The sequence below is a fragment of the Lissotriton vulgaris genome, chromosome 6 (assembly GCF_964263255.1).
Source record: "Lissotriton vulgaris chromosome 6, aLisVul1.2, whole genome shotgun sequence".
In the NCBI taxonomy this organism is placed as follows: Eukaryota; Metazoa; Chordata; class Amphibia; order Caudata; family Salamandridae; genus Lissotriton; species Lissotriton vulgaris.
Window position 1 is genome coordinate 1,900,973,292 of NC_141694.1, and position 22,850 is coordinate 1,900,996,141.

Sequence of the window (22,850 nt, forward strand, 5' to 3'; positions counted from 1 at the left end):
AGGGAACAATGTGATGTGGGAAGATCAAGAACAACCCAACGCCCGAACGACCCGGAGCATGACGGGATCACTACCCAACCAACCATCAACCAGCAAGAGGGGGACCTAGTGGTGAACCTCGCACCCATTGTTCTGACAACGATGCAGAAAAATGTCCTAAACAAAGGATTGGGGTATGTACCCACTCAGAAACCTGACATTTTCAAGCTCAATGTAGAATTGCAAGACTTTTTCAGGAAACTGAAACTACAGGCTTTCTTTAAGGATAAACCTTCACCCGAAGACAAGACGGACACAGGTCTGAGACTAAAGTCAACTTTCACCCCTCCTGACTCAGGTATCCCCATGGAGATTCTAACCTTTGAGAAGGCAGTGATAACGGAGGTCAACAAACTGAACTCACTAGGGAGGAATGTCTTCCACAATACCAGTGGAGAAGAACAACAAGCACTCCGGGAATTAACGGCTAACAGCGAGTTAGTCATCAAACCAGCTGACAAGGGGGGAGCAATAGTACTGCAATCCCTTGAGAAATATGATGGAGAATGCCAACGTCTATTGTCCGACGAACGGAACTATAAAAGATTGGAGAGTGATCCAACAGAACGACTAAGAACACGGATTGGGGGGATGGTGGAGGAAGGACTTGCCCACGACTGGATCAGCAAAAAGGAAGCTGAATTCCTGCAACAACCGACCCCTAGGATACCGTATTTTTATTGTATCCCCAAAATACACAAGAACATTGACAATCCACCTGGAAGACCAATAGTTTCCGGCATTGGATCCATCCTGGAACCCCTATCGAAATTCTCAGATGCCTTTTTAAGACCGATGGTACAGGCTACAGATACGTACCTGAAGGACACCAAATCGGTATTACAACTGCTGGAAAATACCACCTTTGATCCAACCACGCAACTAATGATAAGCTTAGACGTGGAAAGCTTATACACAAGCCTGCCCCATGAAGAGACATTACAGATCATCGAAGAAGTACTCTTCAGTAACACTTGGAAATACCAAACACCGAGAAGTCTGGTCCTAGAGTGCATTACCATGGCCCTCAAAGACAATTTTTTCCAGTACAAGGAGGTACTCTACCTACAAACCCACGGAACGAGCATGGGTAGTACTTTTGCTCCGAGCCTAGCCGGACTTTACGTCTACCACCTAGAGGAACACAAGATCCTTCATGAAAGTAACCCCTACCGCCCCCAGATTGTCACCTGGAAACGATACATCGATGACATTTTCATCATCTGGAACGGCGATGTCATCAGCGCAGTGAATTTTGTAACCTGGTTGAATACCCAGAATGATTACCTAAAATTCACAAGCACCTTCTCAAATACATCAATGGTTTTTCTCGACTTAAATATCTACAGTGAGGATGGAAGGTTAAAAAGCACCACACATTTCAAACCGACCTCCAGAAACTGTCTGTTACGTTACGACAGTTTCCACCCAAGACACCTAAGGGAGAATCTACCCTATGGGCAATTCCTGAGACTCCGGAGAAATTGTACAGAGTTGAGTGAATTCAACCGACAAGCGAAAGATCTCAAAACCAAACTTGCACAAAGGAAATACCCCACAAGAACAATCGATAAAGCGATGAAGCGCGCTAAAAACAATCATAGGGAGGCACTCATAGAAGATAATCCTCATGTAAAAGAAGCGAACAAGAGGCCGATCTGTGTAACAACCTATTCCACCATATCAAATCAGGTGTCAAAAGTCATTGATAAACACTGGGGCATATTGAACTGTGGAGGTTTATCATTTGAGAAACCGATGCATGCGCACCGAAGGGGCAGAAACATAAAGGACATTGTGGTCCATACCAGACCACGGACAAACCAGATGGAAAGACCCAATGTAACTGCTGTACAAGGTCACTTCCCCTGCGGGGATTGCAGTTGTTGCCACCAAACTCAAAAAAGTAAAAACCTAAACTTCAGAAATGGCACAACATGGGAGCAACGCCACTTTACTAACTGCAACACAAGGAATGTGATTTACCTAGTCACCTGCCCATGCGGACTAGAATATGTAGGCATGACCACCCGCCCCGTCAAGATAAGGATAGGGGAACACAAAAGTAATATACGCTGTAAGAAGACAACAACTAAGATGGCAACACATTTTTTGTCACATCAGCACTGCGTCAACGACCTCCGTTGGACCGTCATAGAACGACTACCCTCCGAGACAGGTCTGTTCCAAAAGGAACAACGTTGGGTGTTCCGCCTGGCAACCCATGTCACCGGACTTAATGATGACATACCATGGAGCCAAGTCTCCTAAAAGACCCCCGGATATAAATAAGGGATAACAATTGGTTGGCATAGGAGCTAGCCCAACAATTGGTGCCAACGTTTGAATAAATGACTTATGATTGTATGATCGAATCATCCCATAATATCACTACAAACGGTACCTCCGTGGCTATGTCAAAAGGAGCTGAACCAAAAACTCCAGTGATCCACTTGGTCCCTCTCACAACGCAATATCGAGAATAGCAATGAAGGAATAACCGGGCAAAATAGCGACGCTATTACCAACATTGGGTACCACCATCTGAATTAATGACATGAGAAGGCATGGTCAACTACACCATACTATCACGAAAAACTGTATGGTACCACCTCCGTGGTGATGTCAATAAGAGCAGATCCACATGATCCAACAAACCCCAGTGTTCCACCTGGTTGCTTTTCCAAAATGCACTACCAAAAATAATGAAAATGACTCAACCGGGCGAAATAGCAAGCGCGCATGCGCGAACCACACTCGACCAATGCGCATGCGCATTGGAACGCCAAAGTCTCGCCTGCGCGCATGCGCAATGGTACTTTCGAGACCCGGCAGCACGCATGCGCGAGGAATAGAACGGCGGCTGCATCACACGGGCCCCCAACGCGAGCAGAAATAACAGAGTGTGAGTGGCTAACAAGCGGAAAGTCCATATTTGGACAGGTTAAAACCCGGTAATTAACGAATGACAGTGATATGCATGGTACATGTGACAAATCACATGCATGGAAGGGGCGTCAACAGGGTTATCACCCTTGCATGGTCATGAGCCTTTCCACTAATTAACCAATGAGAACGCACTTCATCCACCTTTAAATACCACCAAGCTCAGCCGTACATCATTTACGACGGAGCAACACAGGGTGGAGGAAAGAGGCCGACTGAGGCGGATTTCATTGTGGATCCACCTACCTACCTACCCTGATGTTCTGAAATTGCTCATGAGGCTTTAATCAGCTTATACAATAAGTATGTTTGAAAACACTGAACCCTAAGTCTGTCATAAGTGTGTGTGAGTTTGTGTGTCATGTGTTCTGTATGTCTTTTTTTCCCATTACAGGTTAAAACAACCGTTTGGGGCTCCAGGTGACTGCACCTGTATGAGCCAACCTATATGGTAACCAAACCTAACGCTCTTTTTTCTTTTTTCAGGACATGTAACTACATGTTCAAGTAAAACCGCTGTAGGCACATTGTATTTGTCTTCAGTAAATGTAATCACTTTTTTAGGAAAGTTAGAACAATAATCTTGTTCTGTAGAGAAACGTGAGTAGGGTTGGGAGTTGTGCCCCGTCCTGAAGAAGGTACGTATGTACCGAAACATGTCGACGCACACCAGAGGTTCTGTCCCTTACTAAGACACAAAACCTCGCCATCTAGCACTTTTTTAATAGTACCAGCCAGAGGTACAGAATAAAGTTTTTCCTTTTACCCACTGGCCAGGTCCTTTTTAATTTTTTTTCTCACTACACTTCCCACTCACATCCTATTCCTTTCACTTGCACTCAACACACACCACACATAGACTGAATTGTCAACGCTCCCGCGTAGTCGTAGGTCGTAGCGTGCCGCATCCCCTTAGCGGGGTGCGAAGACCCCGATGATGAAGCATGACACCAAGGGGCCTGTTGGTGTGTGAGGGGTATTTTACACAACACTGAGTGTCCCCCTTCCTTTCCTCACCTTTCTTCCCAATAAGTGGTAGTAAAGCATGGTACAGCCATGGGCGTCAATGTCTAAACCATGGTACAGCCATGGGCATCAATGTCTAACCATGGTACAGCCATGGGCATCAATGTGTAAACCATGGTACAGCCATGGGCATCAATGTCTAAACCATGGTACAGCCATGGGCATCAATGTCTAACCATGGTACAGCCATGGGCATCAATGTCTAAACCATGGCACAGCCATGGGCGTCAATGTCTAAAGCATGGTACAGCCATGGGCGTCAATGTCTAAGGCATGCTACAGCCATGTGCATCAATGTCTAAACCATGCTACAGCCATGGGCATCAATGTCTAACCATGGTACAGCCATGGGCATCAATGTCTAACCATGGTACAGCCATGGGCATCAATGTCTAAACCATGGTACAGCCATGGGCATCAATGTCTAAACCATGGTACAGCCATGGGCGTCAATGTCTAAACCATGGCACAGCCATGGGCGTCAATGTCTAAACCATGGTACAGCCATGGGTGTCAAAGTCTGAACCATCGTACAGCCAAGGGCATCAATGTGTAAACCATGGAACAGCCATGGGCGTCAATGTCTAAACCATGGTACAGCCATGGGCGTCAATGTCTAAACCATGGAACAGCCAGGGGCGTCAATGTCTAAACCATGGAACAGCCATGGGCGTCAATGTCTAAACCATGGTACAGCTATGGGCGTCAATGTCTAAACCATGGAACAGCCATGGGCGTCAATGTCTAAACCATGGTACAGCCATGGGCGTCAATGTCTAAACCATGGTACAGCCATGGGCGTCAATGTCTAAACCATCCTACAGCCATGGGCATCAATGTCTAAACCATGGTACAGCCATGGGCGTCAATGTCTAACCATGGTACAGCCATGGGCATCAATGTGTAAACCATGGTACAGCCATGGGCGTCAATGTCTAAACCATGGAACAGCCATGGGCGTCAATGTCTAAACCATGGTACAGCCATGGGCGTCAATGTCTAAACCATGGTACAGCCATGGGCGTCAATGTCTAAACCATCCTACAGCCATGGGCATCAATGTCTAAACCATGGTACAGCCATGGGCGTCAATGTCTAACCATGGTACAGCCATGGGCATCAATGTGTAAACCATGGTACAGCCATGGGCATCAATGTCTAAACCATGGTACAGCCATGGGCATCAATGTCTAACCATGGTACAGCCATGGGCATCAATGTCTAACCATGGTACAGCCATGGGCATCAATGTCTAAACCATGGTACAGCCATGGGCATCAATGTCTAACCATGGTACAGCCATGGGCATCAATGTCTAAACCATGGAACAGCCATGGGCGTCAATGTCTAAACCATGGCACAGCCATGGGCATCAATGTCTAAACCATGGTACAGCCATGGGCATCAATGTCTAACCATGGTACAGCCATGGGCATCAATGTCTAAACCATGGCACAGCCATGGGCGTCAATGTCTAAAGCATGGTACAGCCATGGGCGTCAATGTCTAAGGCATGCTACAGCCATGTGCATCAATGTCTAAACCATGCTACAGCCATGGGCATCAATGTCTAACCATGGTACAGCCATGGGCATCAATGTCTAACCATGGTACAGCCATGGGCATCAATGTCTAAACCATGGTACAGCCATGGGCGTCAATGTCTAAACCATGGCACAGCCATGGGCGTCAATGTCTAAACCATGGTACAGCCATGGGTGTCAAAGTCTGAACCATCGTACAGCCAAGGGCATCAATGTGTAAACCATGGTACAGCCATGGGCGTCAATGTCTAAACCATGGAACAGCCATGGGCGCCAATGTCTAAACCATCCTACAGCCATGGGCGTCAATGTCTAAACCATGGTACAGCCATGGGCATCAATGTCTAAACCATGGTACAGCCATGGGCGTCAATGTCTAAACCATGGTACAGCCATGGGCGTCTATGTCTAAACCATCCTACAGCCATGGGCGTCAATGTCTAAACCATGGTACAGCCATGGGCATCAATGTCTAAACCATGGTACAGCCATGGGCGTCAATGTCTAAACCATGGTACAGCCATGGGCGTCTATGTCTAAACCATGGTACAGCCATGGGCGTCAATGTCTAAACCATGGAACAGCCATGGGCGTCAATGTCTAACCATGGTACAGCCATGGGCGTCAATGTCTAAACCATGGTACAGCCATGGGCATCAATGTGTAAACCATGGTACAGCCATCGGCGTCAATGTCTAAACCATGGTACAGCCATGGGCGTCAATGTCTAAACCATGGAACAGCCATGGGCGTCAATGTCTAAACCATCCTACAGCCATGGGCGTCAATGTCTAAACCATGGTACAGCCATGGGCATCAATGTCTAAACCATGGTACAGCCATGGGCGTCAATGTCTAAACCATGGTACAGCCATGGGCGTCTATGTCTAAACCATCCTACAGCCATGGGCATCAATATCTAAACCATGGTACAGCCATGGGCGTCAATGTCTAAACCATGGTACAGCCATGGGCATCAATGTGTAAACGATGGCATATGTAAATCAATGTGGACTAGCGACGCGTCCGCGGCGCCCGATATACCGGGCGCCGCGGACGGACTACTAGGTCCTAGGAGGAACCAGACCGAACTACTCGGTCTCTTTCTCTGCCAGGCGACCCATGAGGCTTTTTACTGAGAAATAACAGAAAAAGCTTGAGGGAATCCCCCTCTAACAGTTATAGCGCCTTAGCGTGCGCAACACATAGTAAAAATCAGACACACACTTAAGTTAAGTTTATTATAATTTTGCACCTTTTCACATTTCTCTTTGGTCCTGAGGAAAGCCAGCTTAGAATTAAAAGGCACTGGCTGAAACATGTAGACCACACTGGACGCCGGAGGTCATCTTAACACTCCCTTAACGTCCTCTTGCCTTTTTAACCTGCTAACAGAGGCCCAGTTTATTAAATACTGTTAACCCTCGGGTGCTGGGACCTCCTGTATAGCATTTTAAACTTCACTTATCACACCCCTTCACTGCACACTCAGCAATATACCAGCTCCGCAGTCACCTGGCGTTGTAGCACACCCGGGGCACATTCGGTGCCACTGTGGTGGGCCCGATGATGAAGCATGCCACCGACTAGGTCGGTGGGTGAGGGCTTTCTAATTAAAACAGTGCTTTTTCCTTATCCATTTGCTGACGTACCTGAGTCATTTAATAATCTCCCCCTTAAACTAGCTAGTCCACATTGATTTACATATATAATACTGGGGATACGGGCTAGCTTACCTAGTCCTCTCTCTCTCGTTGATCTGTATATAAACCATTGCATAGCCATGGGCGTCAATTTCTAACCATGGTACAGCCATTGGCGTCAATGTTTAACCACCATACAGCCATGTCTTATTGCCTCCCTCTGACCAAAGGGCTCATTCGCTTTCACAATTTCTTTTGGCCCGCAGTGTGTGACTCCAGGAGTCCGTCCTCCTCCGGGATCATTTCAGCTTCATACCCTTTGTAGCTTTTGTAAGCCGTACTCTTGTGCCATATTTTATTGCTTCTTTAACTACCTTTATACGCCATATCTTTTTGAGAATTTACCGCAACTTATGGTTTATTAGGCACAGCTAATTTTTATGTATTGCACTTACACGCATGCAACCAACGGATGTTACATGTTAGCCCGACCCTCCCTGGGGTCACTAGCCTTCCGCACTTTGCATGACTATGCATACTCAGTGCATTTGCATGCCTGTGTGGCAGGGTGTTATGTGGATCCCTACCCTGTTACGGATGGCTACACTCGAATGATGACTGCCAGCACAATATGACAATCCACAGTGGGTGCTGGTACCTTCGCTAGCGCATCCATTTTTATTCAACTTTTAATTCAAACTTTGTAAATTGTATAAATTATCTGCCTTTTTTTAGGTTGTGCTTTGTTGTTCCAGATCAGTTTTCTGTCAGTGGAAACCGTAAGTACGGTAACTTCACTGAACCACAGCACACCTAAGCATGTGTGTTTTCCCTCACTTTTTTCACTTTATCAGGTCCTGACGAAAGCCTCTGCACCTTTGTTGAGGCTGAAGCATGTCGACCACTGTACGTGAGATAAGGAAGACTAATTCTATCTTCAAAACATCCCCATATTGTTTTTAACCGTGCCCAGGAAACTCAAGAATAAAATTAGGTATTGAGCACTCCAAAGGTACTTTTAAAACACATTCCCCCATTTTTCACACACTCACCCCAAAATAACTCGCTCCACTGTACTTCAGACATTGCAGCACAGCTGGGATGCACTAGGAAGCCCATCTGGGAACCTGATGATGACGCATGCCACCAACTAGGCTGGTGGGTGCGGGTTCTTCTAAAAAACCAACTGGTTTTTTTTGCATTCTTCTGAAGGACAGTGTGCCATCCTTTCATTTGGATCCCCTACAGGGCCCGTCCATGTTGTTGCTAATACACCATTGTATAGCCATGGGCGTCATTGTCTAAACCATTGCACAACCGTGTTCCTCAGTGTCCAAGCCATGACCGTCACTCTCTTGAGATGAGTCATTGTTTTGACGTTGCCAGAGTCATGCCTGTAGCTTCTCACCCATGCTGAATGAATGCTGCCATTGTTTTAAAGGTGCTTTGGCACGTTCTGACCGCTGATTATCTCTCTCTGGGCCACGTCCATCATAGTACTGACCCTGCTGTAAAATCCTGCTTACGGTTTCCATTATTATTTGAGCGTGAAGGAGATGTGCTCGTCATGTGAGCTGCATTAAAGATATGGCTGTCATTGCATGCCCCACCCCGACTTGAATGCTTAGTATGTGGGTTTGCAGCAGGATTCTCTGTGGATTTCAGTGGTGTCTCTTTCCTTCACAGAATTGGAAGCAGTTCCTTCACTGACGCCTGCTGTGCAGAGATAGCCTCAGTTCTCAGCATCAATCACTCACTCACTGAGGTGGACCTCAGTGATAACATGGTGGGAGATGCGGGGGTCACACAGCTGTGTGAAGGGTTCAAGCATCCGGACTGCACCATACCACGGCTGAGGTAAGAAAGCCCCAGGAAGCCTTTTATTTTCAACAGGCTTCACTGTTCAGAGTCGCCCATTCGTTACACCACCATGGTTTAGATGTACAGCACCAACACACACATACAAACACCCTTCCTCACCCCCAACGTTTTGCTGTTGGGCACCTATAATCACCCTACTACCCATGCCTGAAACCTGAAACCACTCAATACTCCTATAGACATCCCCGAACCAGAACCACATTTCTATTGATACATACTACTCACCACTGGCCCTAAAAACTCCCTGTGTATTGTCCATCCTTGAATCTTGAAATCTCCTTTTTTTTTCTTTTTTTTAATTGAACAAGACAGTAGGAAGGCATTGGTACATTTGATTCTTCGACTTTAGATAAAATTTCCATACAGTATACAAGAGACAAACCAAGCATATACATTCCTAATAACGAACAACTAAATAAGTCAACCTTAAGGTGCTAGTGCAAAATGGTATAAGGAAAGCAGTTAATCCAATACGTCAAGGTTCCTGTTATGTTATACACAGACAAATCAAATTAACACAACGAGGGTATCTTTACCTTTCTTTAAAGTGCTAAAGCAGAAGCATAGAAGGTTAACCAATATAACAACCACTAATGAAAATTTAATAAAAAATAACGAAATTGTTATATGATTTATCAAAAACAAGAGCAAAAACAAGTGTAATGAGCTGCTACTTGTAACTGCAAAAATGTTATAGCAATATTAAAGTGCTAGTGCAAGAACGTGCAAAATTGACAATATACAAGGAAGGCTAAGATAAAACATTCAAATTTCTAATTTCTATTATAGTTCCTATAGCCCTACTAGTTTAAAGTACAGAAACATCCAATATAAAAAATATAATTCTAAAGTGACAGTGCAAAAATATACATCGGTAATACTGGATGGTTCATCAAATACTGGTATAATAAAATACAAAACCTACCAATTAAAGCAGCAAAGTTATTGTTGTAATTATTAAAGTGCTGCTGCAGTAAAGTGCAAAGTAGCAGAATAAAGTCCAAAAAGTGTAATAGCAGCTAGTGTAAAACAATAGTAAAATATCAATTTCCTTTTATAGATTCCAACTTCTCTAAATATTTCCAATTCCCTTCAAATCTTGTGATCGCACCCACCCTGCCTGCATAAGCTCTCTCAAAATTACATGTTCTTTTCATTTTATTGACCCATTTTAATTGACATGGGATTACCTCGGATTTCCAGTTTTGTAAAATCATGGACCGAGCTACAATAGTAGAAATAAAAATAAATGCTTCTTCTGAGTTATTAAACCTATTCCTATCTTTACAAATGCCAAAAAGGGCCACTTCTGCTTCAGGTAGCAGTGTTTTCCCAGTTGCCAGTTCCATGTCAGTAAAAATCCCCTTCCAAAAAGATTCTAGCTTTGGACAGGAGAAAAAAATATGATGCCAGCCGCCCTGACCATTGGTTTTGCATCTAAAGCATTTATTCTAATAATCAGGGAATATTCTCTGCAAGGCCTCCGGGGTGTAATACGCCATCCAGGGGGAGAGAAAGGACATTTGTTTATAATTAGCTGCCCGGAGTGCTTTATTTCCTAGCTGACATATTACTTCCCAGTCTTTATCTGACAAAACGCACTGTGTCGTGAGGCTTATTTTATCTAGATGTTTAAGAATTACCTGAGGAGGTCCTGGAGGGAGTAGCCTTTTATACCAGAATCCTATACCCTTATGTTTTTCCCTGTATAAAGCTGTTACCAAGGCATTGGGTAAGGTGTCAGAACCTCCTATCTCTTTTCTTATCAGATAAACTAATTGTAAATAATCAAAGAACATAAGCCGCCTAGGATATGCTCTATCTACAACTGTTTGCCAGCTAATTACCTTATGCTTAGAAAATAAGTGTCTTATTTCACAAAAACCAGCTGATTCCCATTGTAGCTGATGATTCTGAGATATCTTAAGTCCCATTTTACCACATTCTAGAAATTTCAAATAACTAGAACCATCCGAGCCACATTTTTTATATAAAAGCCGTAATCTTGAGGAGTACACTAGTAATGTCTTATATCTTGTTTTCTTAGGCAGCTTTGCAGTTTTTAAAAAGAAAGAAATTTGAGAGCCTGCTTCCTTTAGCATTTTATCTAAAAAGAAATTGTCTCTTGACTGTCTGGTCCTTAATAGTCCTGCCACTATATCGAAAAGGGCTGCTTCGTGGTATGTTTTAAAATGGGGAAGAGCCAGCCCACCTTGATTTACAGAAAGTTGTACCACCGAGAGCTTAACTCTTGAGGCTTTTTTATTCCAGATAAATCTACTCATCATAGATTCAAGTTCATTGAAAAAAGCCATATTGACTTTTATTGGAATATTACTAAAAAGAAATAAAACCAAAGGGAATATGTTCATCTTAATCAATGCAACTCTACCAATCAAAGTCAGGGGCAATGAATCCCATTGTTCCAGCGTGTTCTTTATTTTGTTCTTCATCTTAATATAATTCAACCCAAAAAGATCTTGATAGTCTCTAGTCACAAAAATTCCTAGATATCTTATTGGATCCCGTTTTTCTGCTTGAGACTGAAGATGTGGTGGAAGAAAATCTATATTAGAATTTAAAATAAGAACTTCCGTTTTTTTCTCATTGATCTTATATCCCCCAATCTTCTCGTATTCCTTAAGCTCTTTCATGAGATGTAAAATATTTTCTTTTTCAGAAGCTAAATACAGAACAATATCGTCGGCAAACAATTTTAACTTTGACATTCCGCTAATAGGGGGTATTATTGCTTCATTGTTCCTTATTTTTATCACCAGCGGTTCAATGAAAAAGGTAAAAAGCAGGGGAGATAGGAGGCAACCTTGCCTAGTCCCGCGGTTTATTTTAATCTTCCCTGCTTGCCTGGTGTTGACTATAACCTGAGCTAATGCCCCTTCATAAATGTTCTGTAACATACTAATAATCGGGGCCGGGAATCCAAAACAACCCAAGGAAAAAAATAACGCTGACCAGTTAACTAAATCAAATGCTTTTTCTGCATCTATCATTAAGATACATGCAGAAGATGAATTATTATTAAAAAAATCTAAGGCCTGTATCAAATATTCTGTGTTCGCAGCCATAGATCTACCGGTTATAAACCCTGTCTGATCTTGATGGATTACTTCCTGCGCTGCAGACACAAATCTTTGGGCCCAGATTTTCATAAAAACCTTATAGTCCAAATTCAGTAGACTGATTGGTCTATAAGAATTTACCTCCTCTGGATTCTTATCTTTCTTGACAAAGCTGATAATTGTAGATTCTTTAAACTCAGAGGGAACCTTACCGCCTCTTCAGATATAGTTAAATACATTTTTCAAGGGATCCTCCAGTTCTTTTAAAAATACCTTATAAAATTCAATCGGGAACCCGTCCACGCCTGATACTTTTGCTCCTGCAGTTGCTTTTATACTGTTTTGAATTTCCAGTATGCTAATTTCGCTGCTTAATTGATTCCTCCAAAAATCGGAGATTTTGGGAGTATCTAAATTTTCGAAGTATTCCTTGATCAATGTTCCCTCCACCTGAATATCTGTGGAGTAAATTCTCTCGTAATGATCAAGGAACACTTTTGCAATTCCCTCGCTCCTAGTCTCTATTCCACCCATCAATTGACTATCCTCATAGAGCCTTTGCTGAAAGGCCTTCGAGCTATTTATCTCTTCGAGGGTGAAGAAATCCCTAAACAATGCTTTCACTTCTTCCCATTTATTAGGCAGTCGATTAAGTTTTAGCGCATATTCTTTCTCAGCAGCACTTTGAAGGACAGCAATCTGTTCCTTACGAACATTTGCCTTATTACAGGAAAATGCTATCATTTGCCCCCGGGCTGCTGCTTTAAATGCTCCCCATATAGAGAAAGGCTCCGCTGAATCTTTATTTACTAAAAAAAAATCTTTCATCCACACTTTGAAGCCCTCCACCCACTCCGTGTTCTGTAAAAGGGTACGATCCATCTGCCACCTGGGGCGTTCCCTTTTTGTACCTTCTAACATCAGTTCCACTTCAATCCTCCCATGGTCTGAAAAAGGGTTGCAACCTATCCATGCATTACCAATTTGAAGAGACCTAGAAGTTAAAAAAAATTCTATTCTAGAGGCAGTGTGAAATCTATTAGAATAACAAGTGTAGGACTCTGTATTGGGATTTAGGGAGCGCCAGGCGTCCCACAGTTGGTATTCTGTCGTAAGAGCTTCCAACACCCCTTTTGTCTTTGGTTTTAGTTGCTTCTTATTCTTGTTAGAAGTATCCCTTTTTAAATCTTGGATATAATTAAAATCGCCTCCTATTACAATTTGTCCTGGAGTGCCCCTCAAGATTTCACTAATTTCCGTCAGGGCCGAAATGTCATCGAATATTGGGCCATAGTAATTTACAAAATTTAATACTTTCGCCAAAAGTTTTACTGCCACCCAGAGCCATCTGCCTTTAGAGTCTCTTCGCACCTGCATGACTTCCCAAGGAAGATTCCTTGCGAAATAGATAGCAACTCCCCTCTGGGCGACCCCAGCTGAGGAAAAAAACCCATACGAGAAGTATCTTGGCAAAAACAACTTTGGAGAATTGGTCTTCAGGTGTGTTTCCTGTAAGAAGACCACCTGGGGATTTAGGGCCATTGCCCATTTCAAAAGCGAGCCGTACTTCTGTTTATTAAGTAACCCATTTGCATTAATGGACAGGATTTTACATGAATCAAATCTCATCTCTACGTTTGTAAAAATTTGTACCTACTCTGTACCAACCAAAATTGAAAGTCAAAATAGCTACCCTACTGTACTTGTTTTTTTTTACTGCTTTCCCCCCCCCACCCTAACCACCCCAGGGATGCGGGAGCCCCCTCCCTTTCCACGCTGCCCCCATCCTTCCCTCCACTTCTTCTTTGGATGTCCTCTTCTTACACCCTGGTGTGACTCAGTAACCCAGAGCGCCCACCTCTGTTATTCTTTTTTTGCTAATGAGGAGAAAAAATAAAATAAATAAATCATACCTATTATACCTATTATACCAACTTCAAGTTATAAATCCAGATTTCTTCCATTTTTCCTTCCCCTTCTTTTCTCCCCTGCCTTCGGAGCTAAGCCCTTACAGATATCTCATTAAGAAGAGTTTGAGCCTCATCTAAATCGGTAAACAGGAAGAATTTTCCTTTAACCAGAACCTTCAACTTTGATTGTTGCGCAATCGAAGCCTGGGCGCCATTAGCTTTAAATAGCTGCAACAGGTTCACAAATTCTTTTCTTCTTCTGGCCGCTGCTGCTGTCATGTCCATAAATATTCAACATTTTGCCGTCTCAGAAACATTGAACTGGCGTTGTTGATATGCCCTAAAGAGGATTCGTTCTTTTATCCTGAAGTCAGCAAAGTTCAGTAAGATAGTTCTTGGGAATGGAGAGTTCGCGAAACGCTGTGCTGGTACTCTATGGGCCCTTGTGATCATCAAGTCTCCTTCGAACTCTGGAAGAACTACCTTTTGGATAAAGGAGTTAGCCCATTGTACTGTGTCGGAGCCTTCTGTCCCTTCCGGGACCCCCACAATTCTCAGATTCGACCTGCGAGAGTGGTTTTCCAACTCCTCGAGTTTGTTTTCCATGGTGATCCGCTTCTTAGTGGCCTCTCTAGTTGCTCCTGATACCAGACCCATTTGATCTTCCAGAGCCGAGATCCTGGACTTCGCCTCCACTACTCTATTAGGGAGTGATACTGTTAACTACTCGAGCTTGTCCATTGATCCTTGAATCCTAAACACACCTTACTGCTCCATGCTCTCCATATCCCTGAACCCTAAACACACCTTACTGCTCCATGCTCTACCGATCCTTGAATCCTAAACACACCTTACTGCTCTATGCTCTCCCTATCCCTGAACCGTAAAAGCACCTTACTGCCACATGCTCTACTTATCCCTGAACCCTAAACACACCTTACTGCCCCATGCTCTACCTATCCTTGAACCTTAAACACACCTTAATGCCCCATGCTCTACTTATCCCTGAACCTTAAACACACCTTACTTATCCATGCTCTACCTATCCCTGAACCCTAAACACACCGTACTGCCCCATGCTCTACCTACCCCTGAACCATAAACACACCGTACTGCCCCATGCTCTACCTACCCCTGAACCATAAACACACCTTACTGCCCCAAGCTCTACCTATCCCTGAACCCTAAACACACCTTACTGCCCCAAGCTCTACTTATCCCTGAACCCTAAACACACATTACTGCCCCATGCTCTACCTATCCCTGAACCCTAAACACACCTTACTGCCCCATGCTCTAGTTATCCCTGACCCTAAACACACCTTACTGCCCCATGCTCTACTTATCCCTGAACCCTAAACACACCTTACTGCCCCAAGCTCTACTTATCCCTGAACCCTAAACACACATTACTGCCCCATGCTCTACCTATCCCTGAACCCTAAACACACCTTACTGCCCCATGCTCTAGTTATCCCTGACCCTAAACACACCTTACTGCCCCATGCTCTACTTATCCCTGAACCCTAAACACACCTTACTGCCCCATGCTCTACTTATCCCTGAACCCTAAACACACCTTACTGTCCCATGCTCTACCTATCCTTAAACCTTAAACACACCTTGCTGCCCCATGCTCTACTTATCCCTGAACCCTAAACACACCTTACTGTCCCATGCTCTACCTATCCTTGAACCATAAACACACCGTACTGCCCCATGCTCAACCTACCCCTGAACCATAAACACACCTTACTGCCCCAAGCTCTACCTATCCCTGAACCCTAAACACACCTTACTGCTCTAAGCTCTACTTATCCCTGAACTCTAAACACACATTACTGCCCCATGCTCTACCTATCCCTGAACCCTAAACACACCTTACTGCCCCATGCTCTAGTTATCCCTGAACCCTAAACACACCTTACTGCCCCCTGCTCTCCTTATCCCTGAACCCTAAACACACCTTACTGCCCCATGCTCTACTTATCCCTGAACCCTAAACACACCTTACTGTCCCATGCTCTACCTATCCTTGAACCATAAACACACCATACTGCCCCATGCTCTATCTACCCCTGAACCATAAACACACCTTACTGCCCCAAGCTCTACCTATCCCTGAACCCTAAACACACCTTACTGCCCCAAGCTCTACTTATCCCTGAACCCTAAACACATATTACTGCCCCATGCTCTACCTATCCCTGAACCCTAAACACACCTTACTGCCCCATGCTCTAGTTATCCCTGAACCCTAAACACACCTTACTGCCCCATCCTCTACTTATCCCTGAACCCTAAACACACCTTTCTGCCCCATGCTCTACCTATCCCTGAACCCTAAACACACCTTACTGTCCCATGCTCTACATATCCTTGAACCCTAAACACACCTTAATGCCCCATGCTCTGCATATCCCTGAACCCTAAACACACCTTACTTCTCCATGCTCTCCTTTTCCCTGAACCCTAAACACACCTTACTGCTCCATGGTCTCCCTATCCCTGAACCCTAAACACACCTTACTGCTCTATGCTCTCCCTATCCCAGAACCCTAAACACACCTTACTGCCACATGCTCCACTTATCCCTGAACCCTAAACACACCTTACTGCCCCATGCTCTACCTATCATTGAACCCTAAACACACCCTACTGCCCCATGCTCTACTTATCCCTGAACCCTGAACACACCTTACTGCCCCATGCTCTACCTATCCTTGAACCCTAAACACACCTTACTGCTCTATGCTCTCCCTATACCAGAACCTTAAACCCACCTTACTACCACATACTCTACTTATCCCTGAACCCTAAACACACCTTACTGCCCCATGCTCTACCTATCCTTGAACCCTAAACACACCTTACTGCCCCATGCTCTACTTATCCCTGAACCCTGAACACACCTTACTGCTCCATGCTCTACCTATCCCTTAACCCTAAACACACCTTACTGCCCCATGCTCTACCTATCATTGAACCCTAAACACACCTTACTGCTCTATGCTCTCCCTATCCCAGAACCTTAAACCCACCTTACTACCACATGCTCTACTTATCCCTGAACCCTAAACACACCTTACTGCCCCATGCTATACCTATCCTTGAACCTTAAACACACCTTACTGCCCCATTCTCTACTTATCCCTGAACCATAAACACACCTTACTGCTCCATGCTCTACCTATCACTTAACCCTAAACACACCTTACTGCCCCATACTCTACCTATCCTTGAACACTAAACACACCTTAATGCCCCATGCCCTACCTATCCCTGAATCCTAAACACACCTTACTGCACCATGCTCTTCCTATCCCTGAACCCTAAACACACCTTACCGCTCCATGACCTACCTATCATTGAACCCTAAACACACCTTACTGCCCCATACTCTACCTATACTTGAACCCTAAACACACCTTAATGCCCCATGCTCTACCTATCCCTGAACCCTAAACACACATTACTGCCCCATGCTCTACCTATCCCTGAACCCTAAACACACATTACTGCCCCATGCTCTACTTATCCCTGAACCATAAGCACACCTTACTGCCCCATGCTCTACTTATCCCTGAACCCTAAACACACCTTACTGCCCCATGCTCTACCTATCCTTGAACCCTAAACACACCTTAATGCCCCATGCTCTACGTATCCCTGAACCCTAAACACACCTTACTTCTCCATGCTCTCCTTATCCCTGAACCCTAAACACACCTTACTGCTCCATGCTCTCCCTATCCCTGAACCCTAAACACACCTTACTGCCCCATGCTCTAGTTATCCCTGACCCTAAACACACCTTACTGCCCCATGCTCTACTTATCCCTGAACCCTAAACACACCTTACTGCCCCAAGCTCTACTTATCCCTGAACCCTAAACACACATTACTGCCCCATGCTCTACCTATCCCTGAACCCTAAACACACCTTACTGCCCCATGCTCTAGTTATCCCTGACCCTAAACACACCTTACTGCCCCATGCTCTACTTATCCCTGAACCCTAAACACACCTTACTGCCCCATGCTCTACTTATCCCTGAACCCTAAACACACCTTACTGTCCCATGCTCTACCTATCCTTAAACCTTAAACACACCTTACTGCCCCATGCTCTACTTATCCCTGAACCCTAAACACACCTTACTGTCCCATGCTCTACCTATCCTTGAACCATAAACACACCGTACTGCCCCATGCTCAACCTACCCCTGAACCATAAACACACCTTACTGCCCCAAGCTCTACCTATCCCTGAACCCTAAACACACCTTACTGCTCCAAGCTCTACTTATCCCTGAACTCTAAACACACATTACTGCCCCATGCTCTACCTATCCCTGAACCCTAAACACACCTTACTGCCCCATGCTCTAGTTATCCCTGAACCCTAAACACACCTTACTGCCCCCTGCTCTCCTTATCCCTGAACCCTAAACACACCTTACTGCCCCATGCTCTACTTATCCCTGAACCCTAAACACACCTTACTGTCCCATGCTCAACCTATCCTTGAACCATAAACACACCATACTGCCCCATGCTCTATCTACCCCTGAACCATAAACACACCTTACTGCCCCAAGCTCTACCTATCCCTGAACCCTAAACACACCTTACTGCCCCAAGCTCTACTTATCCCTGAACCCTAAACACATATTACTGCCCCATGCTCTACCTATCCCTGAACCCTAAACACACCTTACTGCCCCATGCTCTAGTTATCCCTGAACCCTAAACACACCTTTCTGCCCCATGCTCTACCTATCCCTGAACCCTAAACACACCTTACTGTCCCATGCTCGACATATCCTTGAACCCTAAACACACCTTAATGCCCCATGCTCTGCATATCCCTGAACCCTAAACACACCTTACTTCTCCATGCTCTCCTTTTCCCTGAACCCTAAACACACCTTACTGCTCCATGGTCTCCCTATCCCTGAACCCTAAACACACCTTACTGCTCTATGCTCTCCCTATCCCAGAACCCTAAACACACCTTACTGCCACATGCTCCACTTATCCCTGAACCCTAATCACACCTTACTGCCCCATGCTCTACCTATCATTGAACCCTAAACACACCTTACTGCCCCATGCTCTACTTATCCCTGAACCCTGAACACACCTTACTGCCCCATGCTCTACCTATCCTTGAACCCTAAACACACCTTACTGCTCTATGCTCTCCCTATACCAGAACCTTAAACCCACCTTACTACCACATGCTCTACTTATCCCTGAACCCTAAACACACCTTACTGCCCCATGCTCTACCTATCCTTGAACCCTAAACACACCTTACTGCCCCATGCTATACTTATCCCTGAACCCTGAACACACCTTACTGCTCCATGCTCTACCTATCCCTTAACCCTAAACACACCTTACTGCCCCATGCTCTACCTATCATTGAACCCTAAACACACCTTACTGCTCTATGCTCTCCCTATCCCAGAACCTTAAACCCACCTTACTACCACATGCTCTACTTATCCCTGAACCCTAAACACACCTTACTGCCCCATGCTATACCTATCCTTGAACCTTAAACACACCTTACTGCCCCATTCTCTACTTATCCCTGAACCATAAACACACCTTACTGCTCCATGCTCTACCTATCACTTAACCCTAAACACACCTTACTGCCCCATACTCTACCTATCCTTGAACACTAAACACACCTTAATGCCCCATGCCCTACCTATCCCTGAATCCTAAACACACCTTACTGCACCATGCTCATCCTATCCCTGAACCCTAAACACACCTTACCGCTCCATGACCTACCTATCATTGAACCCTAAACACACCTTACTGCCCCATACTCTACCTATCCCTGAACCCTAAACACACCTTAATGCCCCATGCTCTACCTATCCCTGAACCCTAAACACACATTACTGCCCCATGCTCTACCTATCCCTGAACCCTAAACACACATTACTGCCCCATGCTCTACTTATCCCTGAACCATAAGCACACCTTACTTCCCCATGCTCTACTTATCCCTGAACCCTAAACACACCTTACTGCCCCATGCTCTACCTATCCTTGAACCCTAAACACACCTTAATGCCCCATGCTCTACGTATCCCTGAACCCTAAACACACCTTACTTCTCCATGCTCTCCTTATCCCTGAACCCTAAACACACCTTACTGCTCCATGCTCTCCCTATCCCTGAACCCTAAACACACCTTACTGCTCTATGCTCTCCCTATCTCAGAACCCTAAACACACCTTACTGCCCCATGCTCTACTTATACCTGAACCCTAAACACACCTTACTGCCCCATGCTCTACCTATCCTTGAACCTTAAACACACCTTACTGCCCCATGCTCTACTTATCTCTGAACCCTAAACACACCTTACTGCTCCATGCTCTACCTATCCCCTAACCCTAAACACACCTTACTGCCTCATGCTCTACCTATCCTTGAACCCTAAACACACCTTACTGCTCTATGCTCTCCCTATCCCAGAACCCTAAACACACCTTACTGCCACATGCTCTACTTATCCCTGAACCCTAAACACACCTTACTGCCCCATGCTCTACCTATCCTTGAACCTTAAACACACCTTACTGCCCCATGCTCTACCTACCCCTGAACCATAAACACACCTTACTGCCCCAAGCTCTACCTATCCCTGAACCCTAAACACACCTTACTGCCCCATGCTCTAGTTATCCCTAGACCCTAAACACACCTTACTGCCCCATGCTCTACTTATCCCTGAACCCTAAACACACCTTACTGCCCCATGCTCTACTTATCCCTGAACCCTAAACACACCTTACTGTCCCATGCTCTACCTATCCCTTAACCCTAAACACACCTTACTGCCCCATGCTCTACTTATCCCTGAACCCTAAACACACCTTACTGTCCCATGCTCTACCTATCCTTGAACCCTAAACACACCTTAATGCCCCATGCTCTACATATCCCTGAACCCTAAACACACCTTACTTCTCCATGCTCTCCTTATCCCTGAACCCTAAACACACCTTACTGCTTGAGGTTCCGTGACGGTTCCGTGACGACTTGAACCCGTGTTTTCAAGTTTGTCGGAAATACATAAAAATGGTATCAGTGAACCGCAAATGATCCATTTAGTATATCCTAGTGTTTCCGCTACGCTACGAGCAAGAGCACTCCTTCCACTGACACATTTCTGATATATACACGGCATCCATCTTAGATCGTGGCCGCCATTTTGTGGTTCCTTGCCCTCACATATGCAATAGCCTCTGATCATTTCATTCACTGCACTTTGATTAAGGACACGTAGCTTTAGCCGGAGATTCACCTCTTACATGACACGTGCACCTTAAACCAGATCACGCTGACGCTGCATGACTCGACAAAGGCTGCCTCCTCTGCCCGAGGCCAGCCCACCTGAACTGGTTTTCCTGTCCATTGTACCTGATCATGATTAGGCGGCCGAAGCTGGTAGCCTTGCCCATTTACAACCCACAAACATCTCTTATCCCGCTTTCTATCTTCTGCACCTGGCTCTGCTCCTTTCCTTCTGGGCCTTTATTAGGGGGAGGTAACGAACTTTACGATGAGGCGGTCCGGCTCTTGAATACAATATTGACAAGGGATTGTGATGGACTGGTGGGAACCCCTCTTCGTGATGTTTGGTATCAGATATTATCGACAGTTCCTGTGTAACGCCAAATATTTATTGTTTAGAGACACAAAAGGTTTGGGAATGTACCGACATGTGAAATATTTGCCTAGAGCACAATTTTTGGTATATAAGGAGCAACCCACTTTGTACAAATCGAACAGGCTCCTGGTTACTGCCCGTGTGTAGTATCTATGACTTCTGTGTCCCTGCAGTAATAAACCTTTGGTCTTTGACGCCACCATTGAGAAGCCCGTGTTTCTGTTCATTTGTGCACCAAGGCAGGTGGGACTCCGGGGTCTTTGGGTGTTGTACCCTGACACCTCTGGACGGAACCAAAAAGTCCAGAACTCCAATTGGCGCCCAACTTGGGGCGACGTCATTCGGTACCGGTCCAAAAGCCTGAAGAGTTCGAGAAGCTTCGTGTGAAGATTCCTGAGGGAGGCGCCCCACTTCATCGATCCCGGCATATCGCAAAAGTGGCCCTGAAGTTCTCTTCCACGAGGGTTCCCGTTCAGGACGGCTGCAGTGGGCCGTTGCCTTGACCGTCGCCCTGTCTTGGACCCGAAGTGGTGCAGTCCTTAGTACGGCGAAACGTGACGGGTTTCTCCTTGGTGACGTCTTCAGTGCCTCAGTTAAGTATTTAGTGATAGCTAGCTGGTTACTTTGTGAGGATTGTTAAAAATCCTTGATCGGTTCTTGGTTTGGTTTGGTTTCGTAAGATTATCACTAGTTGTTCTGATTACGATAATCTATTTGGTTCAGTTTGGGTATCGATACATTAGTTTGGTTTTGGTAGGCCTAAGTTCTTGGTTCAAGTGCACAATTTGTTTCGTGTTTGCTTGTTTTGTGTTTCGGACTGAAAATGGTAAGTCGGAAAATGTTGTCTTGTTTTAGTTGCAACAGTGACTCACAATTAGAGGACTCTTGTCTGGTTCCTCCGATTGGGACTCCCCTATATGATTTATATTGTAAGTATGGTGTGGGTCCTATAACTTATAATGAGATATGGGTCCGTTATTGTAAGAAGGATGGTGTCCTTAGTTGGCCACTGCATGGTAGTTTTGAACAAGAGATTCTCGACAACTTAGAAGCGAAATTGTTTAGGAAGAAAGCC

The 22,850-nt window shown here is 45.0% G+C and overlaps 1 protein-coding gene across 5 annotated transcripts in view; it reads left to right on the forward strand.

Moving 5' to 3' along the window:
• The window catches only part of LOC147709845 (ribonuclease inhibitor-like), a 322,498-nt gene that overhangs the window by 228,738 nt on the left and 70,910 nt on the right, over positions 1 to 22,850 (forward strand). For all 5 annotated transcript variants that reach the window (XM_086928289.1, XM_086928290.1, XM_086928292.1 and 2 more), the window contains one exon: positions 8,885 to 9,055. In XM_086928289.1, coding sequence (XP_086784415.1) covers positions 8,885 to 9,055 — 171 coding nt within the window. The remainder of the gene's footprint in view (positions 1 to 8,884; positions 9,056 to 22,850) is intronic.